This window comes from Cygnus olor, chromosome 23, assembly GCF_009769625.2.
Source record: "Cygnus olor isolate bCygOlo1 chromosome 23, bCygOlo1.pri.v2, whole genome shotgun sequence".
Lineage (NCBI taxonomy): Eukaryota > Metazoa > Chordata > Aves > Anseriformes > Anatidae > Cygnus > Cygnus olor.
The window spans coordinates 5,916,548-5,929,730 of record NC_049191.1 but is presented as its reverse complement, the minus strand read 5'-3'; the positions used below and the strand labels follow the sequence as shown (position 1 = coordinate 5,929,730).

The 13,183-nt window shown below is 53.6% G+C and overlaps 1 protein-coding gene across 1 annotated transcript; it reads left to right on the top strand.

Moving 5' to 3' along the window:
• Window positions 1–196: 196 nt before the first annotated feature.
• On the top strand, window positions 197–13,055 carry SNRNP40 (small nuclear ribonucleoprotein U5 subunit 40). The gene is made up of 10 exons (XM_040535062.1): window positions 197–403; window positions 1,342–1,471; window positions 2,546–2,639; window positions 4,160–4,325; window positions 4,829–4,951; window positions 5,993–6,113; window positions 6,866–6,948; window positions 7,377–7,438; window positions 10,734–10,837; window positions 12,604–13,055. Exons 1-10 carry the CDS (start codon window positions 197–199, stop codon window positions 12,651–12,653), a joined length of 1,140 nt encoding a protein of 379 aa, XP_040390996.1. The 3' UTR covers window positions 12,654–13,055.
• Window positions 13,056–13,183: the final 128 nt, after the last annotated feature.

The following is a 13,183-nucleotide window of genomic DNA, read 5'->3' as shown; positions in this document are numbered from 1 at the left end:
CACCCGCGTTGCTCGGCGCGGCCAATCCGCGCCAGGGGAGCGCCCGGCGGCCCGGCGCCTCTTCGTCGTCGCCACGGCGCGCCGGAGGGGACGTCAAGAGGAGGCGGGTCTTCCCGCGGCTCTCCGCCAATGGGCGGCGCGGGAGGCGGCGCGGCTGGCCAATGGGGGGCCGGGCGGGCGCGCGCGGCGGGCGGCGATGCTGGAGCAGCAGAAGCGGAAGGGCCCCGCGCCTGGGCCCCCTCCCGGCCCCGCTCCCGGCCCCGCTCCAGGCCCCGGCCCCGGCCCCGGCCCCGACCTCCCGCTCGTGCCCGGCCCCGCCAAGCGGCCCCGCCATGAGCCGCCCGCGGCCGGGGGGGGAGCCGGGGGGGGCGGGCAGGCGGCCTCCGGGGCGCTGCTGCAGGCGGTAGGGGGCGGGGGGGGAGGGGGGCGGCTGAGGGGGGCCTGAGGGGGCGGGGGGGGCTGGGGGGGTCGTTAGGGGTAGGGGAAGGGGGGCTGGGGGGGGCTCGAAGGGGCTGGGGGGGCGGGGGGGGCTGAGGGAAGGGGTCTCAGGGGGCTGGGAGGGATCGGGGGCCGGCTATGGGGGGCCTGAGGGGCTGGGGGGGGTCGGGGGGAGCTGGGGGGGGCAGGGGTATGGGGGGGCTGGGAGAAGGGGGGGCCTCAGGGGGCTGAGGGGATTGGGGGTCAGGGGAAGGGGGGCTAGGGGGGCTTGGGGGGGCTGGAGGAAAGGCGGCCGGGGGGGTCTGGGGGGGGAGTAGAGGTGGTGGGGGGGGGCTGGGGGAGAGATTGGGGGAGCTGGGGGTGTTCAGGGGGACCGGGGGGAGCTGGGGGAAGGTGGTCTTAGGGGGTTGGGAGGGATCGGGGGAGCTGGGGGGATCAGGGTTGGCAGGGGAAGCAGAGCTCAAAGGGGCTGAGGGGGCTTGGGGGGGCTGGAGGAAAGGTGGCTGAGGGTGTGGGGGGGGGGCTGGGGAAGGGATTGGGGGGAGCTGGGGGTACTCAGGGGGTCGGGGGGAACGGGGAGCTGGGGGAAGGGGGGGTTCGGGGCTGGGAGGGATGGGGGGGTTCGGGGGAAGGGGGGCTGGAGGGGCTTGGGGGGGCTGGAGGAAAGGTGGCTTGGGGGGGCTGGGGAAGGGATCAGGGGAGCTGGGGACATTCAGGGGGTCGGGGGGAGCAGGGGAAGGGGAGGCTGGGACGCTCGGGGGTGTCGCAGAAGGGGGGCTGGGGGGGCTAAGAGGGGTCAGGGGGAGCTCAGTGGGCACTGGGGGGCTCGGGGGGGGGGTGGGGGGGCAGCTCACTCGTTCCTCCTCGCTGCCCCCTCAGCCGGCTGCTGCTGTCCCCCCGCAGGGCCCGCCGCGCTGCTCCTCGCTGCAGGCGCCCATCATGCTGCTGTCGGGGCACGAGGGGGAGGTGTACTGCTGCAAGTTCCACCCCGGCGGCAACACCCTGGCCTCCGCCGGCTTCGACAGGCTCATCCGTGAGTACGGCGCGTCCGGGGCGTGCTGGTCACTCCTGGGCTGCCCAGGGACGAGAGGGACGTGGGGATGCTGGAGCCGGTCCGCAGGAGGGCTGTGGAGATGATGAGGGGAGCGGAGCACCTCTCGTACGGGGACAGGCTGGGAGAGCCGGGCCTGGTTAGCCTGGGGAAGAGAAGGCTGAGGGGAGAGCTTGTTAACGTATGTAAATATCTGAGGGGAGGGGGGCGAGAGCATGGAGCCGGTCTCCTTTCAGCTGTGCCCAGCGACAGGACGAGAGGCAACGGGCACGAACTGAAGCCCAGGAGGTTCCGGCTCAATGTGAGGGGGCACTTCTTTGCTGGGAGGTGACAGAGCACTGGGACAGGCTCCCGGAGAGGTTGTGGAGGCTCCTTCTCTGGAGACACTCAAAAGCCGCCCGGACGCCATCCTGCGCAAGGTGCTGCGGGCGATCCTGCTCTGCGGGGGGGTTGGACTGGATGATCTCCAGAGGTCCCTGCCAACTTTGGCCATCCTGGGCTTGTGTGACAGCAGGCCAGGCCCCGGGGGCTTTCAGCTTGTCGGGAGGCTGGCCTCTACCGCCCTGTGGGGTGGCTTCGTGTCAGGTGTCAGCTGGGGTCCTGAGCATGAGGGGGGCGGGGACGGTGCCGCGGACCCTGCCGAGCGTGGGGCTGGCCGCCCGCCCAGCTCATCGCAGTCCTCCCAAGGCCCTTGCAGAGGTCGCCGTGGGTCTGTGCTGGACAGCGGCACCCTGCAAGCACAGTTACCGATGCTTTGGCTTGCCGAGGTGAAGGTCCGACGACTTATTAATAAAATCAAGTTGATCTAAAGCTGTAAGTCAGCTCTAAGCGGAGTCTCTTCTTCCGGGGCTCACGTGGTGCTGCTTTGCTGCTGTGCACCACCCTGGCTTTGAGGTGGTGGCAGCTGTGGTTACGTGGGAGCTCTGGAGAATCACTCTGTGCGCGGCACAGGCGTGTCTCCACGCGTCTTGCACTTTCCTAGAGTGGTTTGGGTTGTAAAGGACCTCAAAGACCATCCAGTTCCAACCCCCTGCCTCCCTCTCCCTTTTCTCTTAGTGCTGTGGAACGTCTACGGGGACTGCGACAACTACGCGACCCTGAAGGGGCACAGCGGGGCGGTCATGGAGCTGCACTACAACACGGACGGCAGGTGGGTGGCACGCCGACACGTTCCTGCCTCAGCCCCCGCTGTTCCTGAGGGAAGGTTATTTCTGGTGGCCGCCGCCCCTCGCGGAGCCTCCTCGTTGCCCCTGCTCAGCCACACCGCAAACCCTCACAGCAAACGCTTGTGCTGTGGCTTTCCTGGGTTAGGAGTGGCGCCTGCTCTACTGGCCCGGCCACCTGTGACCCACGAGGGCCCTTGATTTCAGTCGGTAGAAACTCGAATGTTCACGTTGGTTGTGCGGGAAGCGGTTGGCTGGGGAGGGAAGGAAAACCCGGGAGTCATTTGTCACTTTGGAAGGCTCTTCCGCCACCGCATCTGAACCGAGAGGTTGCCAGTTTTTCCTTCTTGGCTTGTCATCCCAGACAGTGGCTGAGGAGGCAGAAAAGCGATACCTGTGTAGGTATCTCTAGAAATTGGGTTTGGTGGGAGCACCTCCGCTATAGCTGTCCTGCTGGCAGTCTGCCTGCTCTGAAACTCCACGTTTCTCTTTGAAGTTGGGCGTAGAACTTCTCCGTAGTATTGGGGCAGGTTTTAATGTTTGCGTCAACAGTCTTGGCGAGGGGATCAGGTGCACCCTCAGCGAGTTTGCAGGCAGCAAGTTGGGTGGGAGCGTTTCAGGGCGGGAAGGCTCTGCAGAGGGAGCTGGGTAGGCTGGATCGATGGCTGAGTCCGATCTCATGTCCTTCACCAAGGCCAAATGCCAGGTGCTGCACTTGGGTCACCTGAACCCCACGCAGCAGTGTAAGCTTAGAGAAGAGTGACTGGAAAGTTGCCCCTCTGAAAAGGACCTGGGGGTGCCAGCAGTGTGCCCAGGTGGCCAGGAAGGCCGACGTCACCCTGACCCGCATCAGAAATAGTCCCGCGGCCAGCAGGACCGGGGAAGTGGTTGTCCCTCTGTCCTTGGTGCTGGTAGGAGCACACCTCAAGCACCGTGTTCGGTTTTGGCCCCTCACTGCGGAGAAGAGCAGTGAAGCTGGTGAAGGGACTCGAAAAGACGCGCAAGGAGCAGCTGAGAGAATTGGGGTGGCTTACTCTGGCAAGAAGGACGCGGATGGGAGACTTTGTCACTCCTTACAACTGTCTGAGGAGGTTGCTACAAGGAGGGTGTTGGTCTCTTTTCTCAAGTGGCGAGTGTTAGGACACGAGGAAACAGTCTGAAGTTGCTCCAGGAGGGGTTTAGCTTGGATATCAGGAAGAATTCCTGCACAGAACGAGTGGTTAGGCGCTGGAACAGGCTGCCCAGGGAGGTGGCGGAGTCGCCATCCTTGGAGGTATTTGGGTCGCGTGGGTGCGCACTAAGGGACGTGGTTCAGTGGCGGACTTGGTAGTGTTTGGCGGTGGTTGGACTTGCCGATCTTAAGTTTTCCAACCTAAATGATTCTATGATTCAACGACGTATTCCCACTTGATATCTCAAGCTTTGGTCTCGGGACTAGAGAGTAAGAAAGCTGGGATGGGAGCAGTGCTTCTGAAATAGAGAAGCTCATGGGGATTCTTCTCCACAGCATGCTCTTCTCAGCATCCACAGACAAGACGGTGGCTGTGTGGGACAGCGAGACTGGAGAGAGAGTGAAGAGGCTGAAGGGCCACACCTCATTCGTTAACTCCTGCTACCCAGCAAGGCGAGGACCCCAGCTTGTCTGTACGGGCAGTGACGATGGGACAGTGAAGGTCAGTGTGTTGTGTGTGGAGATAGTCTAGAGTGAAAGTAAGGTGGGATCTCTGAAAGAGTTGTTCATGTTCTTCCCATTTAAGTTGGCTAAATTCACACTTTGGTTGATCTTACAGTTTTGTGATCGAAAACCTTCGATTTAAAAATGAAATTTGCTTGTTCCTTCTGTAATTTTTTGGATGGGGGTTAGCAAGATTGCTCTACTCAGTGGTGCTTTTTCTACTAAATCAGGTTAACAAAACATGAGAATGGCAAGCAGTTACTGAAATCTTTTATTGAACTGCCTTCTTTCCTCCTATTCTTGCTTTAGACAAGGAAAGTCACATGCTTTAATCACGCCAGCCTTCTACTGTGTTTTCTGTAGAGATCTTTTGAGATTTAAAAGTGAATTTTAGCAGAGCGGTTTGAGTCTCTGCAAAGTATATGTGCAATTTTGTAATTTGTTTGTAATTTTATTGTTAAATATCTCTATGTAAGTTTTATAACCGCCGTGTCTTTTTAGCTGTGGGATATCAGGAAAAAAGCAGCCGTCCAGACATTTCAGAACACATACCAGGTCTTGGCTGTAACCTTCAATGACACCAGCGATCAGATCATATCTGGAGGCATTGACAACGACATTAAGGTATGATGTTTGTGTCCTCATGTGCCTTTCCAGCCGTGCTCACCTTTTCCATCCCATCAGAAATCTCTTGTAACAGCGTGCAAAATGTCGCGTTGGTCAAGGACAAATGCGGAAGGCCGTTGGTCAATTTTTACAGTCACAAGAACTGTGCCAGCCTCCCGTGTCCAACCTCTGTCTTGATCTAAGGCCAAGAAACTCTGAGGGAGTTGTTTCAGGGCTGTTTTCCACGTGACTGGCTGGGCAGCCCTGGCATTCCTGGCCACGCATCTTAGCACTGCTGTCACACTGGAGCTGAGGTGGTATGCGAGCTCTTCTGGCAGTCGGTGCCTCTCCCAGAAGCTCTAGAGCCATGTATGAGGTCGGCTAAAGAAAATCTGGTGACACATCCAACTCCCTGCCCTCTGCTCCAGTATGCTGTTGTAATTTACTTTGTCACCTGCTACTGTGGAAAGTTCTTATTTAAGAGCGCGCTCAGTGTTTCATTCATTTGGTAGCTGAGATTCTCCTGATAGCTGCACAGCTCAGTCAGTCTTGCTGTCTTTTTAGCCTCAGGCTCCAGTCTTACCTAGGCATGGGGAGCATGTTCTTGTCAGAGGGCCATCGCTAAGTGTAGCACTGAAAGGACATCTGTTCTGACTGCCCCGTGAACAGCCGTAACTCTTGGGGAAAGAACATCGTGAAATTTTGGGGCTTTGACAACTGCTGCGCTGTGCCATGGTCAGTGGAATTTGGGAGCTGGGAGAGCTGTAGCCAGATTGAAGGGGATTCCTGTCTGCATGGGGCAGCTGTAATTTGGCTCCTTGCTGCTAACACAGTTGGACACGTTAAGTAGGGAGCCTTCTAAAGGGCAAATCCTTTTTTTTCCTACAACACGCGAAATCATAGCCTTACATTTTAGCCATTGAGACCCCACCCAACTGAAACTGAAAGCTGATTTCATCAGATGACTGATCAGTACTTGTATGGAATGGTTTGGAAATGGTATTTCTGATGGTCTTGGCTACCCTTTTAAGCTGCCATTTTGTGTCCACTGTCTGAAAGGTGTGGGACCTTCGCCAGAACAAGCTCACGTACACGATGAGAGGACACGCAGACTCGGTGACAGGCCTCAGTCTGAGTTCAGAAGGCTCTTACCTGCTCTCTAACGCAATGGACAACACAGGTACATCCTGCTGAATGTGACAGCGCAGCTGTGCAGACAGCTGTCAGCCCCTGCCCTCTCCTGCTAGCCTTTGGGTAGCCGTGTGTGTGGCATTTAGGAAGGAACAGCTTGAATTGTTCAGTGTAGAAAAATAAGAGTCAGACATGGGGGTGGCTCAGGGGAGATGAGCTCCACAGATAAAGTTTGAATTCCTGTTGCTGCAGTGATGACAGTTGCATCCTTTGCAGAGAGGGAGCAGCTGTATCAGAGAGGTTTGTCATGTCTTCCAACGGGCAAGAGGGATTTGAGCCGTGGCACAAATTATTTGCACAGGCAGTGGAATGTAATCTTGGTCTTGTTTTTGTCAGGTTGGTTTGGCTGCTTCCGCGCAGCAGGGAATGGCGGTGCCGTTTCCAACCTCTCTGTCTCCTGCATATGGGTGCTCAGCAAAGCTGATCTGTTAGAACTACGATCACAAAACGTATTATCGTAAAGCAAATGCTCATGTAAGGAGACGGTGGCTCATTTGTTCAATGGTTGTTGGGGATTTTTCCCTTCCCATTGGCAGGGATCTTGATACCATTATAAATTTCTGCATTTTACCTTTCATATCAAAGCTTCCTGCAAGAGGAAAGCTGCTACCTTCCTTTTGCTTCTGGGGAAACCTTTTTATGAAGAGAGCAAGGAATGTGAGCAGGTCTCTGATCATTAGAAGCTGACCTTGCCCCCATCCCTCTGCCATCCAGCTAATCACTGTGAGCTCTCTGTTGCAGTTCGCATCTGGGATGTGCGACCATTTGCCCCCAAAGAGAGATGTGTAAAGATTTTCCAGGGGAACGTGCATAATTTTGAAAAGGTGAGTGTACTACAGACTGAGAAAGTATTGTTTATAAAATGCTGCCCCTGTCTATTAAGTTTTCTGTAAATTGTTTTTTAAATTCAAGTTTAAACCAGAAAGACTTTACTAGGGATTCAAAGAAAGATTAATGCACAAAGTCGGATTCTAATTAAAGCCGCAGTAACAAAATTTCTTAGCTCAGTTCAGCTATAATTAGCTGTAAATTAAGTATTTTCTACATTTACTATCTACACTGTGTAAAATAACAAGACACTGGATGTTTCCAGCAATAAAATAAAATCTGTAATTACCTTCCTATCTTCCAAAGGGAGATCATTATAGTGGTGCACATGATATTTAAAGTCTCTTGGTGATTTTATTTCAAGGGGAAGGGAAAAGCTAAATCTTCCTTTGGAAATGGATCTGTGCGCATTCTTCTATTTTAGAATCTTCTGAGGTGCTCGTGGTCCCCGGATGGAAGTAAAATAGCAGGGGGATCCGCTGACAGGTGAGTTATCGCCGTGTTTCTCTGTTACCATCAGTCCCAAACTGTTCTGCAATCACACCTGAAATGAGCTGGATCAACTCTAAAATTCACATGAAGAGCCAGAACTGCGCAGAGAGGTGCGAAGGCCCAAACAACTCCCTGCAGTCTTCTGCGAGCATTGTCTGCAGTGATTATAGTACTGATGTGTTTATATTGCCTTTGCGTCAGCGGAGGAGAACTATATAGTTGTAAAATCCTTCTTCTTGTTGTCAGAAGCCTTCTAGAGAGCTCCATTACTGCTTATGTTCAGTCTCTGCGTCCAACAGATGGACAAGCAGATGACAGGAGCATAGCTGGCAGTAGACTGGGTCTCTTGCAGTCATACCAGCAGACTCGCGTGAGACTCTTCTAGAAGCAGGAGTGTAGAGAAGTGGTGCGTGGTGCTGGGGTTGTGCTGACCACAAATACCAGTCAGAGTGCTGCGTGGCAGCTAGCAGGGAGCACCAGTGGTGTTCCAAGGATCATTTGTAATCCTTGCTTTGATTAACAAGCGCGAGGAAATAGATCTGCCTAAATTAGCATGTATTGGACTTGTAAATCAGAGATTCTGTAAAGCAAGGTTACCAAGGATTAAACTGGGTAGAGAGAGGAAGCCAACAGAGGGGCTGTGCCAGACACTGAAGGTCACCGTGAAGGATACAATCCCCACTGGAGCAAATCCAGATGCACTTTCGGTGACATCGAGACAGGAATTCCTGCAGGCCAGAGTCCAAGCAGCAGTAATCAGCAAATTAATGAGCTTCTGATGGAGGATAGGAAGAGCTTGAGTTCTTACTGTCCAGATATAGTGGGGCTGGCTGTCACGGCGGGTGGCTGAGACGTGACCCTTCTTTCCAGTCCTGCTGGGCTGCAGCCGCAGTGCACGTGGTGATGAATACCTGTTTGTTAATGCGCCGATGCTGTGGCAGGTCCCAGGGCGGGCAACCTGACACGCTGAAGTGTGGCGTGAAATATTGGGCCATTAGGTTAGTCCTGCAGATGCTGCTGCAGCTCTGTGGTCTGACTGCAACTTCGTTGTGAAATTTCGTTGTGAAGAGCACACAGTCAGGTCCCAGGGCAGGTTAGATGAGGCCACTCCAAATCTTTCTGCTACCCCTGAGTTTTTAATTTTTTTTGGAGGAGTATCTGCTGGGAAAGCAAAGCAAGATTGAACATTTCGTGTGTCTGGGTAAGAAGTAATTCCCCAATAGTTACTCTGTTTCTCTGCATTATGTGGAGTGTGTGTGTGTGTTTGTGTTGGAGGGACAATTACCTGATTTTTTTTTCTCTGAGCCCTTCAGAAGGTTTATTGTAAAACCAGCTACTTAAAGTGCTTTCCTGTTCTGCCATGCCATAGAAAATACATTACAGCAGAATGCTTTGAGAAAGCATCAGATACAGCTCTTACCTGCTAGATTAAATAGTCGTGCTTGGAGAAATGCTGCTTTAAATGACATTCACGACGTAAGTGGGATGGTTTCATTTTTCCTTTTCACATGTTTCAAGAAAATCCAAAGAATAGCACCGGCCTGAAAATGAAAGCCTCTAACAAAGCCCGTCCGTCCTGTACTAGTGTCGGTGTCCACTCTGCCTTACCAACAAGTGCTGTGAGGGATTCAGTGCTTTTTTGGGCAGCAAAGCAGCTCACTTCTCTTCCAACCAGAAGAGAGGCCTAATTGTAAAAACGAATCTTGTCCTTCATCAGATCTGCAAAGCCCTGTCAACGGGAAGGAGCGGGTGAGGTGAAGTGGAGGCACTCCCTGCTGGTGGCACTGGTCCCACCCCAAGTTGGCATTCAGAGCTTGGGTTACGTGCGGGGCCGATACAGGGCCGCTGATCCCAAGCACGTTTGAGTTCAGGCGGCAGAGACGTGGTGATGCACAGTGGCGTTTGCAGCAACCTGCTTTTGGAGGAAATGTAACGTTATAGGTGGCTTTTACACGTGTTTTACTCTCGCCTGGTTGTCCCTCGTGCCCTCACCCTGTGCAGCGCCCCCTGTAAGCGGCCGCAGCGATGCCTCTGGAGCGTGAGGGCGGCAGAGCTGCTCCCCGCGCTGAGCCGGCCAATTACTGCTCTGCCCCTTTCTCCTTCTGCCCCCTGGCAGATTTTGTTTTTAGATGCCAGTCACCTACCTAAAGAGCAAAGCGAGAAGGCAGTATGAGTGTAATCCAGCACTGGCAGCTTTCCCAAGCCACTGATTTTTTTTGAAGAGCTGTGAACCTTGTAACAAACGACATTTCGTGTGGTGAAGCTGTTAAGTTTGGAAAGGAGGCTGTGCGGGTGGAATACAGCGTCACCTTGTCTGGCTGTAGTGCATTTCTCAGAGCTCTTCCATTCTGATTTATAAAAAAAAAGCCTCTACCTCCTACGGAAGCTCTCCATAACGGGTCAGAGCATCGCTTTGTTCCCCGGTGGAACTAGTGCTAGCTGCCAGGTGGCTGCCGCGCCGTGCAGGCAGCGACGGACACCCCCGGGGGACAGGCTGCGTTCTGTGGCTAGCAGAAAGGTGCTGTTTTCCCCCACTCGGAGACCATTGATAAGAATAGTCTGAGAGCTGCGTGGTGCCTGGTGCTAGCGGTTTATTTCTGACCCGCTGCGTGAGGAGCGCCAGTGTCTCGGCGCTGTCCTTCAGCCAAGGTGAGGCACGCGGGCAGCACCCGGCTGCGGTGCGGCGCAAGGACCCGGAGGAGATCAATCAAAGGGCTCGATGCAATCTGATCAGCCCCCTAATAAATGCTCAGAAGTGAATTATGACTTTAATGGCCCAGCAGGAAGAAATCCATATATACAGGTTGTTGGCTGGGAGGGATGGCATTGTAGCGGGGACTGGGGGGGAGCACCCAGGCTCCTCCTAAGCGCTTGTCTGCCTGAACTGGGAGCCACCACTGGGCTTGCAGGCAGGTATTTGCAAGAGTAAGAGGTGCCCTCCCCTCTCCTGACGCTTCTTTTGTCCCTTAGCCCGCTGTATGGCTGCGGTGCCGAGGGTCTCTGTGGCCTCATCCATCTCCGTGCCGCAATGGATGAGATGGTGCCGCAGTGCTGTGACAGCAGAGGCTTTTAGCACAGAGCTGGCATGTTAGCTCCTACCTGCTCAGACCTTTGCTCTTCTGAATTCAGCAGTGCAGCATTTTGCTCCTGACAGGCTCCTTGTTTATCCACGCTAACAGCTGTGGTTATTACAGCCTGGGTGGTGAACCGTTGCAGGAAGCAGCCGTTGGTGTGGGAGGCGGCTGCTCTCCCTTTAGAAATGCCTGCTCTCATCATGACTCTCTTGTAGGTTCGTCTACGTGTGGGACACCACATCCAGGAGGATTTTGTACAAGCTGCCAGGCCACGCTGGGTCGGTGAACGAATTGGCTTTCCATCCAGAGGAGCCTATCAGTAAGTCCTCCCCAGATCAGGTCAGCTGGGGAAATAGTTCCAGGGCTGGCTGAGCTAGTCCTCCAGAAAACAGCTCGAAAACTGGCCAAGTGCCCTGAGTGTCAGAGACAGACCTGGGGGAAGGTGTTATCCGTAGCTCAGGACTACAAAGGGAGCATACACTGTGGGCATCCATTGGAGCTGGGACCTGGGCTGAGTGAAGAGGCTCTACCCCACCCGTGTGTCCTGCCCAGATGAAGACCTGGGTGAGCAGCAGTGCAGCTCTGGCCTGCGGTGGTATGGCCAGTTCATGAGCCATGGGTGGCCATGAGCTACTGCCACTGTCCAGGACTTCCCAAAATATTTTTGGTACTAGGGTTTGTTATAACCATGAATTTACTGATCACATCATGACAGTTATAGAAACCTGGAAGTGTGTCGTCAGCCCAGGGTCTCTTAACTTTCACAGAAGGTGTAAGAAGCAAACAAGGCTCTTTGTGCAGTCCTTTTTATCAACGGTTCCATAGATGTCCTGCTCCAGGGTGAAGGTGCGGCACTACGTACCACTGGTGGAAGAGGAGATGCTCTCAGTGGCATTTTCGGAGCTCTTTCAATTACGGAGCATTAGCTGAGACCAGCCTTGGTACCAGTTCCTTAGCGCAGTTTGTGGCCCGGGCAGGACCGTGGGGCACTGTTTGTTTCTATAGAAACACTTGCACCATCGGCCAGGTCACCACGCTGCTTCGGCCAAAAATTGACACAAGTCAGCCCTGAAGCGAAGCCAAGAGCTCAGTGGTGCCGAGGATGACAGTCTCTGCAGCAGCCTGGGGGTGGGGACTCAGGGCAGTGAATTATGGCCTTGTTCCTTGGTTATTCATTGCTCTGTCTTCAGATCAGAGACGGTGCTGGAAGAGCAGAGCAATCTCTCCTCTTCAGTTTGGAGCGGATTGTTTGTAATTGTATTCCGCTGAGCTCCTTTTTGTGAATCAATCGCTCATCTTAAAGTAAAAATTAAAAACCCATCCAGTCATTGCACGCGAGTTCAGCGGCTGATTCCTATTAACGTTTGGGACCATTAATCCTGTAACTCGCTCCACTCACCCCACAACACTCAGCTGCGTGGAAGAGCACCCAGAGAGCACGATTATAGACATCAGTCTGCGAGCTTCACGCAAACCCCCCCAGATCTCGCATGGACTTGAATGAAACAGTTGTCAGTGTCGAGAACAGCGCTCCTCTGACGGGGTTGTCATTACCTCGACACTTGGGTGTTGAATCCCCTCAACAGCCTTTTCTGAAATAGGGCTGCTCAGTGTCTCGTTATAGCCGAGAACCAACTGCAGTTTGCCGCTCTTCTGATAAATAATAGCAACCCGACCGAGCTTTCCCAGCGAGCCTGTGCCCTCTAGTGGCATGTGGTCCTGCTGGCCGCGCCTGAGTCGCAATCTGAACACCCCTTGCAGAGAAAATAACATTGCAGGATATTTGAGAGCGTTAACAGTGTGTTTATATGCCTCTCTTTACTGTTTTAATGCTTAGACATTACGGGCGGCGTGCCTTTATGTCTGTCTTGGGAGAGGGGAACGGCAGCCAGAACGTGCAGCGTGTGGTTAGGTGTCAGAGTAGCAGTCCAATGAAGCATTTTTGGGGAGCAAATGAAATTGGGCTTTACGGATAGCTTACAGTGAGAGAAGTGAGTAGTTAAATCCAAATGGTGTGCCGTTAGTGGAGTTCTCAGACTGTTCTGTTTAATTTTTGTATGCCTCTCTTCCCTTCCTCTCTCGCAGTACTCTCTGCATCCAGTGACAAACGGCTGTATATGGGGGAGATCCAGTGAAGCTGAGAAGACGGTGTGGTTCGTGCCCTTGAAGTCTTTGGTTTACAGAAGTAGGATTGACTTGCTTCTCACCGGTGCCAGCCCCCTCTCACGCTTGCGGTAACGGGAAAATGTTGAAGCAGCTTGATGAGCCAAGCAGCCCTCTCTGCAGGCTGCGATGTCTGCGTGGTCCTGCTGTACAGCTTGGTTTTTTTTTTTTTTTTTTCCCTTCTTTGGGAAGCAGGAAAATTTAGAATTGAAGAGATTTTGATTTTGGCTGTACAACAGACTACTAAACCCTTACCCAGATCACCTGAAATTTGTACAATTTGTTTAAATTCCATCTGTGGCTTGTATATTCCCTGTCCAGTTTCTCTTGGTTGTTTTTATATGGTCAAAACTGAAATAGACAGCTTTTTACAAGAACTGTGTGGATGGTATTTATTGTTCTGTTTTACTTTTCTATTGTACAGTGCTAAATCAAGGCCCACACTCGTATATAACCCAGGGAAGCCGTATACTTTAACTTCAGAAGAGCAGCTTTATTTTTT